We start from the raw sequence: 17,385 nt of genomic DNA, 5'->3' as shown, positions 1-17,385 counted from the left end.
GCCTAAATCAGCCTCACTTCCCTAGCTTCCAAAATTTGAAGATGGAAAAGCATGGAATTGTTCCTGACCTCCCAGAGGTACAGCACAAGGTCAGTGACTAAGGCTACAATCTTATGTACACTTATCGGGGAGCAAGCTGCATTAAACACAATAGGACTTACTTCTGAGTAACTCCTAGAACTGAGGTGAAAAGGAGCAGGCAGGGTCCTGGAAAATTTTGGCTTGGTTATCAAGGCCACCCAAAATTTGTGGACTAATTTCACTGGGTGACTTTTGGCAAGCTACTATTCTCAGTCTCAGCATCCCCATCTGCAATTTGGGGATGATAATACTGTCTCACCTTATAGCAGTGGTGGACAACTTGTGGCCCTCCAAATGTTTTGACCTACAACTCCCATCATCCCTTGCCACTGGCTATGCTGGCTAGGGCTGATGGGAGTTGTAGGCCAAACATCTGAGGGTCACAAGTTGCTTACCCCTGCCTTATAGGACTGTTGTTATAATTCTTGAGGGAGCATGAACTGAATTGCTTTGAGCATGTACAGAAGGTACTACACAAGTGTTACTACTGTTGATTTCCCTTAGCAGAATACTTGTATCACCACAGCTAAATCAAGTGACACAAATTACGTAGAAAAATAAGTCACTGTTTTTTGTATTTCAACTTACTATGTAGTGATTGTGCTAAATTTTACATTATTCCCAATCCCCTTCCCAATATTATATGAAAATGATATATACTAAAATGACATAGGAAATGGATACCCAATGTGACCATTAACTCAGATATGTCAGTTAAGACCAACAAGAGTGGATTCAGTTTTATCCAGGACCCACCTCCAAACTCTATCCTGCCCACTCCAGCCAGAAACCCACCTTTGCCCACTGCTATTTACATCTCCCATCAACAGTTGCTAGGCAACCGCCCATCACAATCTTACAGCCCCTTCACTTGGCTGGAGCCTCTAAGGGCAAAATCCTATGGCTGCTAGACATCAGCTAGACAGCCATAGGATTGTTTGGTTTTCAGGAACCTACCTCAGAGCCCACGCTCACAGGCGGTACAGATTGTCCCCAGGCTCTGAAGAGTGGAACGAGGCAAAAGGGGGTGTTACTGGGAAGGGGTGTAGTGCATTGAAGTGCCAGTACTATGCTTCCTATGCATTGTCCAGCCTCCCTCCCGCTTCGAAGTCCCACAGCCGTCAAGCCGCAAATGTGCAGAGAAGATCCTCTCTGCACTTTGCCCGCCCTGCATTGGATAGGCAGTCACCTCAGAGTTTGGAGGCAGCGTCCTATCCCCAAGGGATCGCTCCCTAACTCTACTTCTGTATAGGCTGCAATCCTATACAGTTACTTCAGAGCAAGTCCTATTAAAATCAGTTGTGCTTATTTTCTGAAGAAATATGAATAGGGCCAGCCTCAATGTAAGACTGCTCCATCCAGATCTTAAATGTGTTTGCTCAGACAACGATTGCAGCAGGTATTATTGCCAGAGCCTAGACGCTGTTTGCTGGGGAATGAAATCCCCCTGCGACCAACGGGGCTCCCCGCTGGGCTGATGAAGTACACTCTAGCCCAGCCTTCTGCAACTCGGTGCCCTCTAGATGTGCTGGGCTACAACTGCCCTCATCCCAGCCAGCGTGACGACTGCGGCCCAACACGTCTGGAGGACGCGAGGCTGGACTAGCTCAGGAACACACATCCCAGAATACGTGTCAGGCCTCTGAAGAGCGACAAGAGGCAGCGTTGTTTTCGCTGCAACACACCCGCACGGGCCGCTCCACTGGGGCGGGGCGGGCAGCGAAAAGCCGTTGACGGAGGGGGCTTTTAAAAAGGCGCTCCCGCCCCGCGCCGAGGGGCGGCCGTTCCCTGCCTCGTCCTCACAGCTGTGTGCGTCCCCGCGCCGCCGTCCCAGAAGGAAAGGCGGGAGAGGCAGGCGCGCCGGCGTCGCTCTGCCCCGCATCCGTCCACGCCTGCGTCTTCGCAGCTCCCACCGGAGGCGCGCTCCCCGCGCTGCCACATAGGCCGCGGCGGGCCACCCTCGCGGCGCCTCACTCGCCACACCAGCAGCGCTCCCTGCCCTCGTTCCCCCTCAGACGAGAGGCCCCGGCCCACCCTGAGAGAGCCGGCGGCGGCCGGCCGGCCGGCCGGCCGGCCCGCCCTCCCTCCTCCCTCACCTTTGCGCAGCTCGCGCTCCCAGACGGTGACGATGAGCGGCGAGTGCTTTCGGTGGTGGATGAGCCACAGGCTCAGCGTCTGGACGCTCTGCTGAGAATTGCTCAGCTCCGACAGCTTCCGCTCCAGCGCCGCCTCCGAGAAGGCCGACATCGCTTCCCCCTTCCTCCCCGGCGCCTTCCCCACCTCGCGGAGCCAGCGGCGAGCCCCCCGCGCAAACGCACCGCGCACAAAATGGCGGCGGAGGCAGCGGCGTCGCCGCCGCCACAGCCGCAGGGCCGCGCCCCCTTCAGTGACGTCGCCAAGCAGGGCCGCGGCTCTTTGCGTGAGACCGGGGGAGAAGGGCGCCGGATCCCCCGCTCCAGACTCCCCTGGCCTGTAGGTGGCGCTGTGGTCTGGCAGAGCTTCCTTAGGGGCTCGAGCTCCTGTCCCTACGGTGTGGTTGGTGCGGATCTGAAACGGAGAAAGAGCCTAGGCACGTATTGCTCTTTTCATACTATCGGATACTATTGGAGCTGTGATTGGATACAACTATCCAATACAACCATTGGATACCATGGCTACTAGTCTTGATGGCTATGTGCCACCTCCAGGACCAGGGGCAGTGAGCCTATGTACACCAGTTGCTGGGGAACATGGGTGGGGGGGTGCTCTTGCACTCGTGTTCTGCTTGTGGGTTCCTGGGCAACCACTGGTTGGCCACTGCGTGAACAAAACACTGGACTAGATGGACCTTGGTCTGATCCAGCATGGCTCTTCTCATGTTCTTAATCAGGGATTCTCCGCCCCAACGATCTCCCACGCAGCACAAAATTTGACCCCTAATTCAGTGAGCCTGATCGGATTGTGGGAGCCTCCCTCCTCCCCATCCCTTGGAGACATGTGGCCTCTGCCAGCCTATTTGTCCCCCCACCCCACCCCTTGCAATGCATGGTATCTGCCATTTTGGACCAATCTCTTTACTGTTGTAGTTTAATGGATACTAGTGATACAAGTCTACAAGGTTGATGTTTAGGGGCTACATCTAACAGTGCATTTTTCCCCACGTAAATGTGCGAGCCCCTTCATGGATCATTGCCTTGTTGTGGCAAAGGGACTTGCGTAACTCAGTGAAGCCATAAGCTATGCCGGGCAGGGCCACCCAAGACGGACAGGTCATGGTGGAGAGTTCTGACAAAATGTGGTCCACTGGAGAAGGAAATGGCAACCCATTCCAGTATTTTTGCCAAGAAAACCCCATGGAACGTATCACAAGGCTAAAAGAGATGACGCTGGAAGATGAGCCCTTCAGGTCGGAAGGTGTCCAATATACTACTGGGGAAGAGCAAAGGGTATTTCCAAGTAGCGCCAGAAAGAATGAAGCGGCTGGGCCAAAGCCGAAAGGACACTCAGCTGTGGATGTGTCTGGTGGTGAAAAGAAGGTCCGATGCTGTAAAGAACAATATTGTTTAGGAACCTGGAATGTAAGATTAATGAATCAAGGTAAGCTGGAGATGGCAAGATTGAACATCGACATCTTGGGAATCAGCGAACTAAAATGGACAAGCATGGGTGAATTTAATTCAGGAGACCATATCTACTACTGTGGGCAAGAATCCCTTAGAAGAAATGGAGTAGCACTCATAGTCAACAAAAGGGTGGGAAAAGCAGTTGTTGTTGTTCAGTCGTTCAGTCGTGTCCGACTCTTCGTGACCCCATGGACCATAGCACGCCAGGCCTTCCTGTCCTGCGCTCTCTGGGGTACAGTCTCAAAAACGACAGAATGATCTCGGTACGAATCCAAGGCAAACCATTCAACATCACAGTAATTCAAGTCTATGCCCCAACCACTAAGGCCGAAGAAGCTGAGGTTGATCGGTACCTACAACACCTTCTAGAACTAACACCAAAAAAAGATGTCCTCTTCATCATAGGGGATTGGAATGCTAAAGTAGGAAGTCAAGAAATCACCGGGATAACAGGCAAGCATGGCCTTGGCGTACAAAATGAGGCAGAACAAAGGCTAATAGAGTTTTGCCAAGAGAACACACTGATCATAGCAAACACTCTTTTCCAACAGCACAAGAGGCGACTCTACACATGGACATCACCAGATGGTCAATATCGAAATCTGATTGATTATGTACTTTGCAGCCAAAGATGGAGAAGCTCTATACAGTCAGTAAAAACAAGACCTGGAGCTGACTGTGGCTCAGATCATGAGCTTCTTGTTGCAAAATTTCGGCTTAAATTGAGGAACGTAGGGAAAACCACTATACCATTCAGGTATGACCTAAATCATATCCCTTATGAATATACATTGGAGGTGACGAATAGATTTAAGGGATTAGACCTGATAGACAGAGTGCATGAGGAACTATGGACGGAGGTCCGTAACATTGTTCAGGAGGCAGCAACTCAATCCATCCCAAAGAAAAAGAAATGCAAGAAAGGAAAGTGGCTGTCTGATGAGGCTTTACAAGTAGCTGAGGAAAGAAGGGAAGCGAAAAGCAAGGGAGGAAGGGGACGATGTATCCAACTGAATGCAGAGTTCCAGAGAATAGCAAGGAGATACAAGCAGGCCTTCTTAAATGAACAATGCGAAGAAATCGAGGAGAACAGTAGAATGGGAAAGACTAGAGATCTGTTCAAGAAAATCGGAGATCTCAAGGGAACGTTCTATGCAAAGACGGGCATGATAAAGGACAAAGAAGGCCGGGACCTAACAGAAGCAGATGAGATTAAGAAGAGGTGGAAAGAATACAGAGAAGAACTATACAGGAAAGATCTTAATGTCCGTGATAGCCACGACAGTGCGGTCACTGAACTTGAGCTGGACATTCTAGAGAGTGAAGTCAAGGGGAAGAAATGGAATCAGTGACAGATTTTACTTTCTTGGGCTCCAAGATCACTGCAGATGGTGACTGTAGCCATGAAATTAAAAGACGCTTGCTCCTTGGGAGGAAAGCTATGGCACACCTAGACAGCATAGTAAGAAGCAGAAACATCACCTTGCCGACAAAGGTCCGTCTAATCAAAGCTATGGTTTTCCCAGTAGTAATGTATGGCTGTGAGAGCTGGGCTATAAGGAAGGCTGAGCGCCGAAGAATTGATGCGTTTGAAATGTGGCGCTGGAGAAGACTCTTACGAGTGCCCTGGACTGCAAGGAGGTCAAATCAGTCAATCCTAAAGGAAATCAACCCTGACTGCTCATTGGAAGGACAGATACTGAAGCTGAAGCTCAAATATTTTGGCCACCTAATGCGAAGAGAAAACTCCCTGGAAAAGACCCTGATGCTGGGAAAGATTGAAGGCAAAAGGAGAAGGGGGCGGCAGAGGATGAGATGGCTAGATAGCATCACCGATGCAATGAATATGAACTTGAGCATGCTCCAGGAGAGAGCGGAGGACAGGAAGGCCTGGTGTGCTATGGTCCATGGGGTCACGAAGAGTCGGACACGACTCAACGACTGAACAACAAATGTGCGAGAGGAGATGCAACCATACTCTATGTGTACTTTTAATGGTTTCCTAAGAACGTGGCAACTTAAATTCTGCAATTGCTAATTTTTCTGTCTTTCTGGTATTAGGGAATCCCACAATCTCCAAGATCAGGTGATTGGATTAATAAATGTACCAAACTGCCAGCTGCTTACTGCTATTATACAGCAGAAAACCAAACAACAGCATTTAAAACAGAGAATTTATTCCCACTTTCAAGTATAGTTTAAGAAGCACATGGCTAGCTTTCTGTACCCCAAAACCAGGTTTACACATACCCTCAGTTCTATATTCATTTGTATTTTACAAAAGCATAAATGTTGCTTAATCTCCCTATCCCTCCATCCCAGCTCTTTCTAAACGGCAGGATCCTCCTCAGGATCCTGACCCAATGTGGGACTTTTAAAATCCTAGCAATGCTTGGGCCAACCAAGCTGAAAACATATCTGCCTTATGGGATTGTTGTAATCCTAGTGGTTTTTATTTTATGGATTTTACAAAAGGCTAACTTCTGTCTGCCTTATGGGGTTGTTGTAAAGGCCTCCTTTTGCTTCAGTTCTGAAATGTTGCTAATTCTTGCGACCTTTATTTTCTGACTTTTACAAAATGCTTATTTTTTCCCAATGGGAAATAAAGACTACTACACTTTGAATTATATAAGCCTGATATGGGGTGAGCTGTGCCTACCTTCTTCAGTTAAAATGGAAGAAATCCTGTTTTCCACCCAACCACGTTCCTTGGATATTAGATTAAGATGCACCATCTGTCTGGAAGAGTTATTCAGGGCTAATTTTTATTTTGGATTTTATAGCCAAACTATATTTTTTTTCTTTTTCAAAACTCTTGATGGTATTTCTCTCAAGGCTGCATGCTTTGCTGCCACACTCTGCCAGACTTTTTGTAATGTAAAGGCTGCCTGATTGGATTAAATATAGGACTTTTGTCACAGGTTGATACCTAACAGGAGAGTTAAATATGTCAGGAACAGTGGATTCAGTTTTATCCAGGACCCACCAACAAAGACCACCTCCACTCCAGGCAGAAACCTATATTTGCTCACTGCTGTTTACATCTCCCATCAACAGTTCCTAGGCAATCCTCCTATCACAATCCCACACCCCCTTCCCTTGGCTGAAGCCTCAAAGTCTGCTTCTGGACATTAAGGCTGCAATCCTATACACAGTTACTTCAGATTAACTCCTATTAAAATCAGTTGTGCTTATTTTCTGTAGAAATATGAATAGGGTCAGCCTCAATGTAAGACTTCTTAGAGATTTTGGAGCCTGAGGATATGGACAAGATGCTTGCATCTGTTCAACCCACCACATGCTCTCTCGACCCTTGCCCATCATGGCTTATTTGAGCTAGCCACAGGGGCTGACTGGATAGATCAGGGGAGTGGTGAACACATCAGTGCATGGTGGGGTGGTCCCTACTGCCTTGAAGGAGGCAGTGGTGGGACCACTCCTGAAAAACCCTCCCTTGATCCAGAGATCTATGCTAACTATCAGCCAGTCACAAGAAAGTGCAACTCACGAGAGAGTGGTGTCATCTCAACTGGAGGCTCTCTTGGATGAAACTGATTGTCTGGATCCATTCCAGTCTGGATGCAGGCCAGGTTTTCAGACAAAATTGGTTTTGGTCGCCCTGATGGATGACTTTCTTTGGGAGAGAGACAGGGGGAGTGTGAACCTGTTACTTCTTGAACTCTCAGCGGCTTTACTTACCATTGACCATGTTATCCTCCTGACCTCTTCCGTAAGTTGGGAGTTGGAGGTACTGTTCTACAGTGGTTCGACTCCTACTTGCGTGTCAGTTCCAGAGACTAGCATTGGGTGACTGCACCTCAGCCCCATGGCAGCTGAACTGTGGGGTACCATAGGGCACCATCCTATCCCCAATGTTATTTAATATGTATATGAAGCGTTTGGGAGCGGTCATCGGGAGATCTGCGGCAAGGTGTCACCAGTATGCTAACGACATCCAGCTCTATTTCTCTGTGACATCTGAATTGGGAGAGGCCATGCATGTTCTGAACTGGTGCCTGGATGCAGTTATGGATTGGATGAGGGCAAGTAAACTGAAACTGATTCTTGATAAGACAGAGACCCTATGGGTTGGCGGTTCCCAGGTCTGGGAATTGGGGTGTTTGCCTGTTCTGGATCGGACTGCACTCCCTCTGAAGGAGCAGGTCCATAGTTTGGGGGTGCTCCTGGATCCATATTTATCACTGGAGGCCCAGTTGGTCTCGGTGGCCCAGAGCACCCATTACCAACTTCGGCTAGTATGCCAACTATGTCCATTCCTGGATAGGGATAACCAAGCCATGGTGATCCATTCATTGGTAAGCTCACGTTAGGCTACTGCAATGTGCTCTGTGAGGAGCTATCCTTGTGTGCGGTTCAGAAGCTGCAGCTAGTGCAGAATGCAGCAGCTAGGATGCTCACTGGGACACCTAGCTATGCTCACATAACACCTCTGCTAAAAGAACTGCACTGGCTGCCTATTAGGTACTGAACCACATACAAGGTTGTGTTATTATCATATAAAGCCGTAAACAACATGGGACCAGGATACCTAGGAGACCATCTTCCCTTATATATACCCAGATGACATTTAATATCTTCAGAGGAGGACTTGCTGGTAATTCCAAAATGAATGGAAAGTCACCATGAAGAACCTTGATGTCAGGCCTTCTCTCTAGTGGCACCCACCTTCTAGAATACCATCCGCGATGCAGTTTGGGAGGCAGAAAATGTAACATCTTTTAAATGCCTCCTGAAAACACACCTTTTCAGACAGGCTTTCCCTGGGCTGTAACTGCTGCTAGGTTTTATTTTGGTTTTACATGGTACTTTTAAACTTCTAAAAGTTTTATATTATATCTTGTTAAGTTGTATTTTACGGTTTTAATTGTGAATTGCCCAGAGAGCCTTGGCTATTGGGCAGTATAAAAATGAAATTAAAAAAAAATATCCACCCAGATCCTAAATGTGTTTGCTTAGAAGCAAATTCCAATACTCTTCTCCCAGACAAGGATTGCAGCAGGTACTCCCAGAGCCTAGATGCTGTTTGCTTGGGACTTAAGTCCTCCAGTATCCAATGGGGCTCCCACTGGGATGATGAAGTAGACTCTAGTCCAGCCTTCTCCAACTTGGTGCCCTCTAGATGTGTTGAACTACAGCTCCCATCATCCCAGCCAGCGTGGGCATTGTAGTCCAACACGGCTGGAGGACACAAGATTAGAGATGGCTGGACTAACCCATTTGGTAACACCATGGCATAAAAAAATGCATCTGAAGCATGGATCCTCATGGATCCCCTGCATTTTAACAGAGAAAATCCCCCAAACCACATATCACATAGCACATCTGCCTTCACAGACTGAATCAAGAATATCATGGATCCAGCAGTGTGGGTACTGCCAAAGCACAATAACATGGATCAGAGGCATGGATCCTCATGGATCTTCTGCATTTTTACAAGGAAAATCCCCCAAACCAAAGTAGTATCACACAGCACATCTGCCTCCACAGACTGTACCACAAAAATCATCAATCTGGTGCTTTTTAGCACCACCATGGCACAAAAACATGGATCCAACGCATGGATCCTCATGATTTTTACATGGGATCCACATTAAACCATGTTCAAATCATAGAGCAAATGTATGTGTGGCATTCCTGCTCTGGGTTATTCTCCCTCCAGTATCCACCTGTTGAAACTGAAAAAAAACAAGGATATCTGCCTCAGTTTTAGCCAGTTGTCCCCACTGAATCCCAAAGCTTCAGCCCTTTTTCTCTGGGCTTCTTCACACGAAGGTTTTATCCTGCTATTGAGATTGCTCACTCATTAAAGTTTGTGCATCCTTTTCATGATGTCGTCAACCTCCAGGGCACATCCAGAGGGATTTCCTGGTTGTTGCATGTTAAATAGATCCGGAAATAAGGAAGTATTAAAATACGTCGCATTGTTGCGCTATTAAAACAGTCACTAGTTGGCGCTGTTTCATTGAGTTCTATGGAACCTTGAAAATAAAAACGTCCCCTCTCAGCAAACATGTCGTTGCCGTCTGAGAGCCCACTGTAAACACGGAAAGGGTCCACAATGGCAGGACTGTGGATTTTTTCTTTAATGTAAAGGCAGCCTTTGTCTCAAGGACAAAGTGCTCTCAATAGTTCCAAACTCTTTATTAATTCTAACAGCATTTTTTTAATTCACTGTCAACTTGAGCTGGACTATTTGAAACAACTAAATCCAATGTATAAATTCCTGGTATTTCACCTTGTCTCTGACACACTGTCACCAACCCTCTATTCTCTGTTAATGCGGGAACAGTCTCCTTCACTCCTTTTTGGGACCTGGTAACAATGTATATTTGCCTCTCATGAGATATAATATCTTTTTCCAAAATAAATTATTCACATTGTTCAGAGTTAACCTCTACTTTAAACTCCCCCTCAGAGGGGGTGTTTCCACCAGTGATTTACTCAGAGCCAGCTGCGTGTTGAGGTCATTAGAAATACATGATGTCGTAGCCATCTAGCAGCCACCCCGGAGGTTATCAGGGGAAAAAATGGATTTCCTGAGATTGCTTAAAGTCTGAGTCTTTTCCTTAAGTCAGGTTCTCCCCGGTATAGTTGTTGTATGCCCCAACCCCATTCAGCTCGGGTATGCTAACCCTGCCCAGGGGTATGTCTTTCACCATGACCCCAGTCAAGGGGTGTTTCCTCCTATTCTGCTGAATGAGGCTTGCCCTCTCAATGACCACAGAAATAACAGAGAAGCCCCTCAATTGACATGGCACATATCAAAGCCCAATTCTTTAAATGCAATTAAGCACGAACTCGAGGCTCCAATTCACTGCCTTAGGAAGTAACTACTTCACAGCTTCCTTACAGAGATCCTGTGCGTTAAAATGGGGGCTGGTTTCTGTCTTTTTCACACAACAAACCCATTAGTGTCTCCTCAGAAGTAACTCCCATTGTGCTGAATGAAGCTTGCCTTTGAATGCCCACATCAGAACTTACAGAGATTCCCCCTCAATTGAAATGGCACATTTTTAAAGCCCAATTCTGTAAGGGCAATTAAGCGCAATCTTGAGGCTCTGATTCATTGCCTTAGGAAGTAAGTACTTCACCACTTCATTATAGATATCCTGCGGGTTACAATGAGGGCTGGTTTCTGTCTTGGTGCTTACTGCCCTCTTTCCCACAACAAACCCATTACTGTCTACTCAGAAGTAACTCCCATTGTGCTCAGTGAGGCTTGCTCCTGAAATGCAGGTGCATCTGGACTTTCAGGGGAAAGGAGAAAGGGTGGGAGAGGGGGGAAGCCTCTCTTATTGGTTGAGCAGCCCCTGCCAGTCAGATGACGTTCAACCCCCACCAGGAAGTATGTTCTGTGAAGCAATTTTTACTGCTGCGGAGAATCTGCTCACACCAAAGCCAATTCCTTTTAAAAAGATCCAGTACTCCTCCGTTAGCATCTCCTTCCATTGTCATGGAAACATGGCCAGAATCTCTCCAGGCTACTCTTACTTTTTACAAAGGTATTTGAACAGATTCCCCTCTTACACCTTTAGTTTTAATGGTTTTCTGAGGTAAAATATTCTTAGGATTAGGTAGATCTGAATGTATTAATTTCAGCACCAGTGTCAAGTACAGCTACATATTCATTTCTATTTATGGTCATTTTCTCCCTGAAAGTGTCATCGAATTCATCTAATCGATTCCATTTCAACATATAACAAAGTGAAGCCTCAGGTTGCTCCATTCCTGTGTTCCTTTGTATTTGAACATGCCTGAATGAGGTGGATTTTTCTTTCTTCTCACCCAGTCTTGGACAATTAGGTTGAATATGACCAGTTAAAGCAGTTATAACAAGCTTTGTCTGTGCTTCCAAATAAAGGTTTTATTTTAATTTTTTCTCAGGTTTCTCAGAGATCTGTTGATTTTCCCCTTATCAACTTCCCTCTTAAAACTTCCAGATTTATTCATATTTCTATTCTGGTAATCTTTATTTGTTCTACCAATAAGATTAAACCCTCTATTTAAAGCAAAAATTATCAGCTAACACAACAGCATCTTTGACAGTTTTGGAATTCAGTACCAAACTAACAGATTTATTTCTTGAGGTAACTGATGTACAAATTGGTCGAGAATCTTATTTTCTCTAATTCAGTTTTCTCTCTCTCTCCCTCTCTGTTGCATCTCTGCTCTCAGTTTCTCTCTTTCAAATTCCAAGTACTGAGGTGACATTTCTATATGTGTATGTGTTAGTGGGTTTATCGCAGCCACTCCAGGACCTCTGCCTCTGAGGTGATCTATTAATATCAATTTTAATTCATCTACTGACTTCCCCTCATAAGGGAGATTCAGACTCTTAAATTTTTTCTAGCAGGGCCATTGCTAGGTTCTTAAAGATCCGGGGCACAGGCCCATAACAAATTTGTGTGTGTGTGTGTGTGTGTGTGGTGTACATGTGGTGTGCTTGTGTGTGTATGTAGATTACATACATACATACATTCATACATAAGAAGTGTGCACTGACCCCCCAACCCACTTCAACTCAGACCTCGATTCAGCATTTTGGAAAACATTCTGCTTCTGCTTGGGTCAATTTGTAGTCAGTCTACTTCAGCTCAGCACCAAACCTGAGTCAAGGTTTGTAAAATTAGTCTTTATGTTTCCTATTGACTACCATGGGAAATTAGGTTAAAAAAACTGTTACTTCTTTCTCTTGGTCAGAACTGGATGATAATTTCAGGCACAGTGGCTCCCTAGAAAGGGGTTTGTTGTTGTTGCTGTTGTTCAGTCGTTCAGTTGTGTCCGACTCTTCGTGACCCCATGGACCATAGCACGCCAGGCCTTCCTGTCCTGCGCTCTCTCCCGGAGCGTGCTCAAGTTCATATTCATTGCATCCGTGATGCTATCTAGCCATCTCATCCTCTGCCGTCCCCTTCTCCTTTTGCCTTCAATCTTTCCCAGCATCAGGGTCTTTTCCAGGGAGTTTTCTCTTCGCATTAGGTGGCCAAAATATTGGAGCTTCAGCTTCATTATCTGTCCTTCCAATGAGCACTCAGGGTTGATTTCCTTTAGGATGGACTGATTTGACCTCCTTGCAGTCCAGGGGACTCGTAAGAGTCTTCTCCAGCACCACAGTTCGAAAGCATCAATTCTTCGGCGCTCAGCCTTCCTTATAGTCCAGCTCTCACAGCCATACATTACTACTGGGAAAACCATAGCTTTGATTAGACGGACCTTTGTCGGCAAGGTGATGTCTCTGCTTCTTACTATGCTGTCTAGGTTTGCCATAGCTTTCCTCCCAAGGAGCAAGCGTCTTTTAATTTCATGGCTACAGTCACCGTCTGCGGTGATCTTGGAGCCCAAGAAAGTAAAATCTGTTACTGCTTCCATTTCTTCCCCTTCTATATGCTAGGAAGTGATAGGGCCAGATGCCATGATCTTCGTTTTTTTTAATTTTGAGTTTCAAACCAGCTTTTGCACTCTCCTCTTTCACCCTCAACAAGAGGCTCTTGAGATCCTCTTTGCTTTCTGCCATTAGGGTGGTATCATCTGCATATCGGAGGTTGTTGATAATTCTCCCGGCAATCTTAATTCTGATCTCTGATTCATCCAACCCGGCATTTCTCATGATGTACTCTGCATATAAGTTAAATAAGCAGGGTGACAATATGCAGCCTTGTCGTACTCCTTTCCCAATTTTGAACCACTCGGTTGTTCCATGTCTGGTTCTTACTGTTGCTTCTTGACCCTCGTACAGGTTTCTCAGGAGACAGGTAAGGTGGTCTGGTACTCCCATCACTTTAAGAATTTGCCACAGTTTGTTGTGATCCACACAATCAAAGGCTTTAGCGTAGTCAATGAAGCAGAAATAGACGTTTTTCTGCAATTCTCTTGCTTTGTCCATGATGCAGCGAATGTTGGCGATTTGATCTCTAGTTCCTCTGCCTCTTCTAAACCCAGCTTGTACTTCCGGTAGTTCTCGGTTCGCATACTGCTGAAGCCTAGCTTGTAGGATTTTGAGCATCACCTTGCTGGCATGTGAAATGAGCGCAATTGTGCGGTAGTTTGAACACTCTTTGGCATTGCCCTTCTTTGGAATTGGAATGTAAACTGACCTTTTCCAGTCTTGTGGCCACTGTTGAGTGTTCCAGATTTGTTGGCATATTGAATGCAGCACTTTAACAGCATCATCTTTTAGGATTTTAAATAGCTCGGCTGGAATACTGTCATCTCCGCTAGCTTTGTTGTTACTAATGCTTCCTAAGGCCCACTTGACTTCACTCTCTAGGATGTCGGGCTCAAGTTCAGTGACCTCACTCTCATGGCTATCAGGGACATTCAAATCTTTCCTGTATAGTTCTTCTGTGTATTCTTGAAAGGGGTTACACATGCCCAATGTCAGAAAAAATAGGTGCAGGGTTTATGTTTTGATTTCCTTTTAAAGGGAACTAACTGCCAATAACATTTTTATTGCTTGGAAGAATTGGATAAAAATTTCAGGATTCATTACCCCATCAGAGGAGATCGTGTCTGCCAGATTTCAAAATGATAGCCACAAGGGTTTTTGGGCAAGGGTAGCCTTGACATTTTGAGGTCTCCAAAAGAGGACATACTTATCTCACTATGTTCCTTGTGGACCATTGTTCTGAAAATTACAGATAACCTAGAGGTGTCCCTAAGTATGAAACCAGCAAAGTTTCAGAAGGATATGTGCAGCAGTTCATGTGGAAGGGGAGTTCTCCAATTTGGGGGACGGAGTGATTTGCTTTCCCTTCACACACACACACACACACACACACACACACCAGTTTTTGGGTAAATTTGTATGAAAATGCACAGGTCATTAGAGGTGTCACACAGGCAAGAAAGATGTATATCCTGAAGGATATACATGCATGCAAATTTAGAATTATTAGAATTTATTTACACTTCACCAATGTTAGCAGCAGGGGAACATAGGTGGGAAGGTGCTATTGCACTCATGTTCTCCTTGTGAGTTTCCCATGGGCATCTGGTTGGCCACTGTGCGAACAGAATGCTGGACTAGATAGACCTTGGTCTGATGCAGCATGGCTCTTCTTATGTTCTTAAATATAGACTGCCTTTGAGCATATGCAGAATGCCTTTCTTTCACCACTGAGCACGTACATTATCCCCCTGCCAATTCTATTCGCTCCATGCAACCATCCCTCCTCATCCTATCATCCTCCAGCAACTCTTCATAAAAGCAGATGCCTTGTTTTGTGCAACTCCTCTCTACCTCTTCCTTGTTATGCACAAGCTCTCATTGTGTCTTCCTCCCCATACCTTCATTTGTACCAAGACTTCACCAGCATTCAGCCAATGAGTCTGTTTTCAAAAGTAGGACTAAGTTATGGAGAAACTCTGAGCATGTACTAAGTGTCTTTCCCTCACCACTGAAGCTAGAGTTCATGCAAAATGGAAAAAAAACACACAAACGACAAAACATGCATAGGACTGAGCTGAAAAGGTAGTCAATTCATTAGACTGAAATTGGGTAGGCACTATATTAAGCCTGCGGTACCATGCTCACAACTCAGGACTTATTTCTGAGCAAACATGCAGAACATCAGAGTGCATACCTCCCTGCAAACTAACTTGTGCTGGAATCCTATGCACACTTTCCTGAGGGTAAGCCTCATTAAACATAATGGGGCTTCTGAGCAGGCATACATAGGCTTGTACAAATGAGCAGTATTTATCTCCCCTCCGCTTAAAAAACAAACCAAAAGCTCCTATTTTGATTAAAGCTTTCTGTTCATATGAACATAGGAAGCTGCCTTATACTGAGTCAGACCCTGGGTCCATCTAGACCAGTATTATCAACACTGACTGGCAGCAGCAGCTTTCCAGGGTTTCAGGCCAGATTCTTTCCTAGGCTTACCTGGAGATACTGGGACCTTCTGCCTGCCAAGCATGTGCTCAACCACTGAGCTACAGCCCTTCCTATTGCTGGACAATGGCAAATGACAAACAAAACAGCCCCAGATTTGTTTCTCTGCAACCATGTGAACCCACTCTTCCCAAACACTTGAGTGAGGAGAAGGAGAAAAACCAACCCTTAAATATCAAAAGGTGTAAAATGAACAAAATGACTTTTGCTATAATTAGGAAGTGGAAAAAATGGCTGCAGCTTATTTTCCTCAAATATTGGGTTGAATTTTATGTTCCACACCAATATAAAAACAAGTAAAACAACAACAACAATAAATACATAGTAAGGGCCCAATCCAGCCAAAGTTAAACCAATTATGGTCTTGCTGGTTTTGGTAAGAGTGTGATGCTGAGCACATGGTTAACTTTCCCACTGAAATCAATAACCTTTTGTTTCTCCTCAACTGATCTCTGGACAGATTTTTCAGCCTGGTGACCCAGAAAAAAAGCTTCATGCTGCTGGGCACACATGTGTGGAGGATAATTAGAGACTCTCAGGCTAGTGGAGCTCATCTGGGGTGCTTGCAGCCCTCAATGAAGTCAGGTGATGCAGTACCATGCTGCTTGGCTCATGCACAACTTTTCTAGTTCTGTTCTTGGTGCTCCCCCTTTCCTTACTTTGATAAAGAGATGGAAAGGGAGCAACACAATTTCCCAGCCCTGGAAAGGAAGGGGAGGAGTTGCTACTGTGTACTTTTAGCAACTCAGGAGGACTACATGACTACCTTAGGGATGGGGAAATATTATTGCCACCTTTTAAGCCCCATTCTCTCTGCACCCCATTACACACATTCTGTTTGTGCTCTGCATCACCTCAGATCTGCATCCTGTCTCTCATTTGCTCCTTTTTCTTTGCACCCACAGCATTCTCTCCACTGTCTTTGGGTGTCTCTACATTAAGCAACCCCCCCCCCCACAAAAGCCCACATCCTTTCCAGAGGCTCTATTGTCATATTGCTCTAACAGTCAGGAAGTTTGTCCTGATGTTCAGCCAGATTCTGGCTTCCTGTATCTTGAGCCCATTATTCTGTGTCCTGCACTCTGGGATGATGGAGAAGAGATCCTGGCCTTCCTCTCTGGAATAGCCTTTCAAGTATTTGAAGAGCACTATCATATCTCCCCTCAGTCTTCTCTTCTCCAGGCTAAACATGCCCAGTTCTTTCAGTTTCTCTTCATAGGACTTTGTTTCCAGTCCCCTAATCATCTTTGTTGCCCTCCTCTGAATCCTCTCCAGCTTGTCTGCATCTTTCTTAAAGTGTGGTGTCCAGAACTGGACACAGTACTCCAGATGAGGCCTAACCAGTGCTGAATAGAGGGGAACTAGTACTTCATGGGATTTGGAAGCTATACTTCTATTAATGCACCCAAAAGAGCATTTGCCTTTTTTGCAGCCACAATCACATTGTTGGCTCATATTCAGCTTGTGATGGAAAACAATTCCAAGATCCTTCTCGCTTGTAGTGTGGTTGAGCCACGTATCCCCCCTCTTGTAACTGTGCATTTGGTTTCTTTTTCCTAGGTGCAGAACTTGGCATTTATCCTTATTAAATGTCATTCTGTTGTTTTCTGCCCAGCACTCGAGCCTACCATGATCACTTTGAATTCTGTTTCTGTCTTCCAAGGTATTAGCTATCCCACCCAATTTTGTGTCATCTGCAAATTTGATCAGCATTCCCTGCACCTCCTCCTCCAAGTCATTAATAAAAATGTTGAAGAGCACTGGGCCCAGCACTGAGCCCTGCGGTAC

General features: G+C 45.8%; 1 protein-coding gene and 1 long non-coding RNA gene across 6 annotated transcripts in view; one reads left to right on the top strand and one right to left on the bottom strand.

Annotated features, from left to right (window-relative positions):
• RPRD1A (regulation of nuclear pre-mRNA domain containing 1A) overlaps window positions 1-2,443 on the bottom strand; it is a 44,928-nt gene extending 42,485 nt beyond the window's left edge. For all 4 annotated transcript variants that reach the window (XM_084857534.1, XM_084857532.1, XM_084857533.1 and 1 more), the window contains exon 1: window positions 2,178-2,443. Coding sequence is in view for 3 of the 4 variants with exons in the window: in XM_084857532.1 (XP_084713658.1) it covers window positions 2,178-2,328 (151 nt within the window). In the remaining variant the exon portion in view is untranslated. The remainder of the gene's footprint in view (window positions 1-2,177) is intronic.
• Window positions 2,444-2,488: 45 nt separating this feature from the next.
• The window catches only part of LOC146344529 (uncharacterized), a 37,036-nt gene continuing 22,139 nt past the window's right edge, over window positions 2,489-17,385 (top strand). The window contains exon 1 of one of the 2 annotated variants that reach the window (XR_014792237.1): window positions 2,489-2,650. This is a non-coding gene — a long non-coding RNA (uncharacterized LOC146344529). Of the gene's footprint in view, window positions 2,651-3,343; window positions 3,658-17,385 lie in introns of those variants that run through there. The other variant, XR_014792238.1, reaches the window with a different exon arrangement.

The sequence above is a fragment of the Heloderma suspectum genome, chromosome 5 (assembly GCF_057233095.1).
Source record: "Heloderma suspectum isolate Gila_16-S chromosome 5, 16-S_ref, whole genome shotgun sequence".
NCBI lineage: Eukaryota > Metazoa > Chordata > Lepidosauria > Squamata > Helodermatidae > Heloderma > Heloderma suspectum.
The sequence above is the reverse complement of the archived record's forward strand: the minus strand, read 5'-3'. Positions and strand labels throughout refer to the sequence as shown.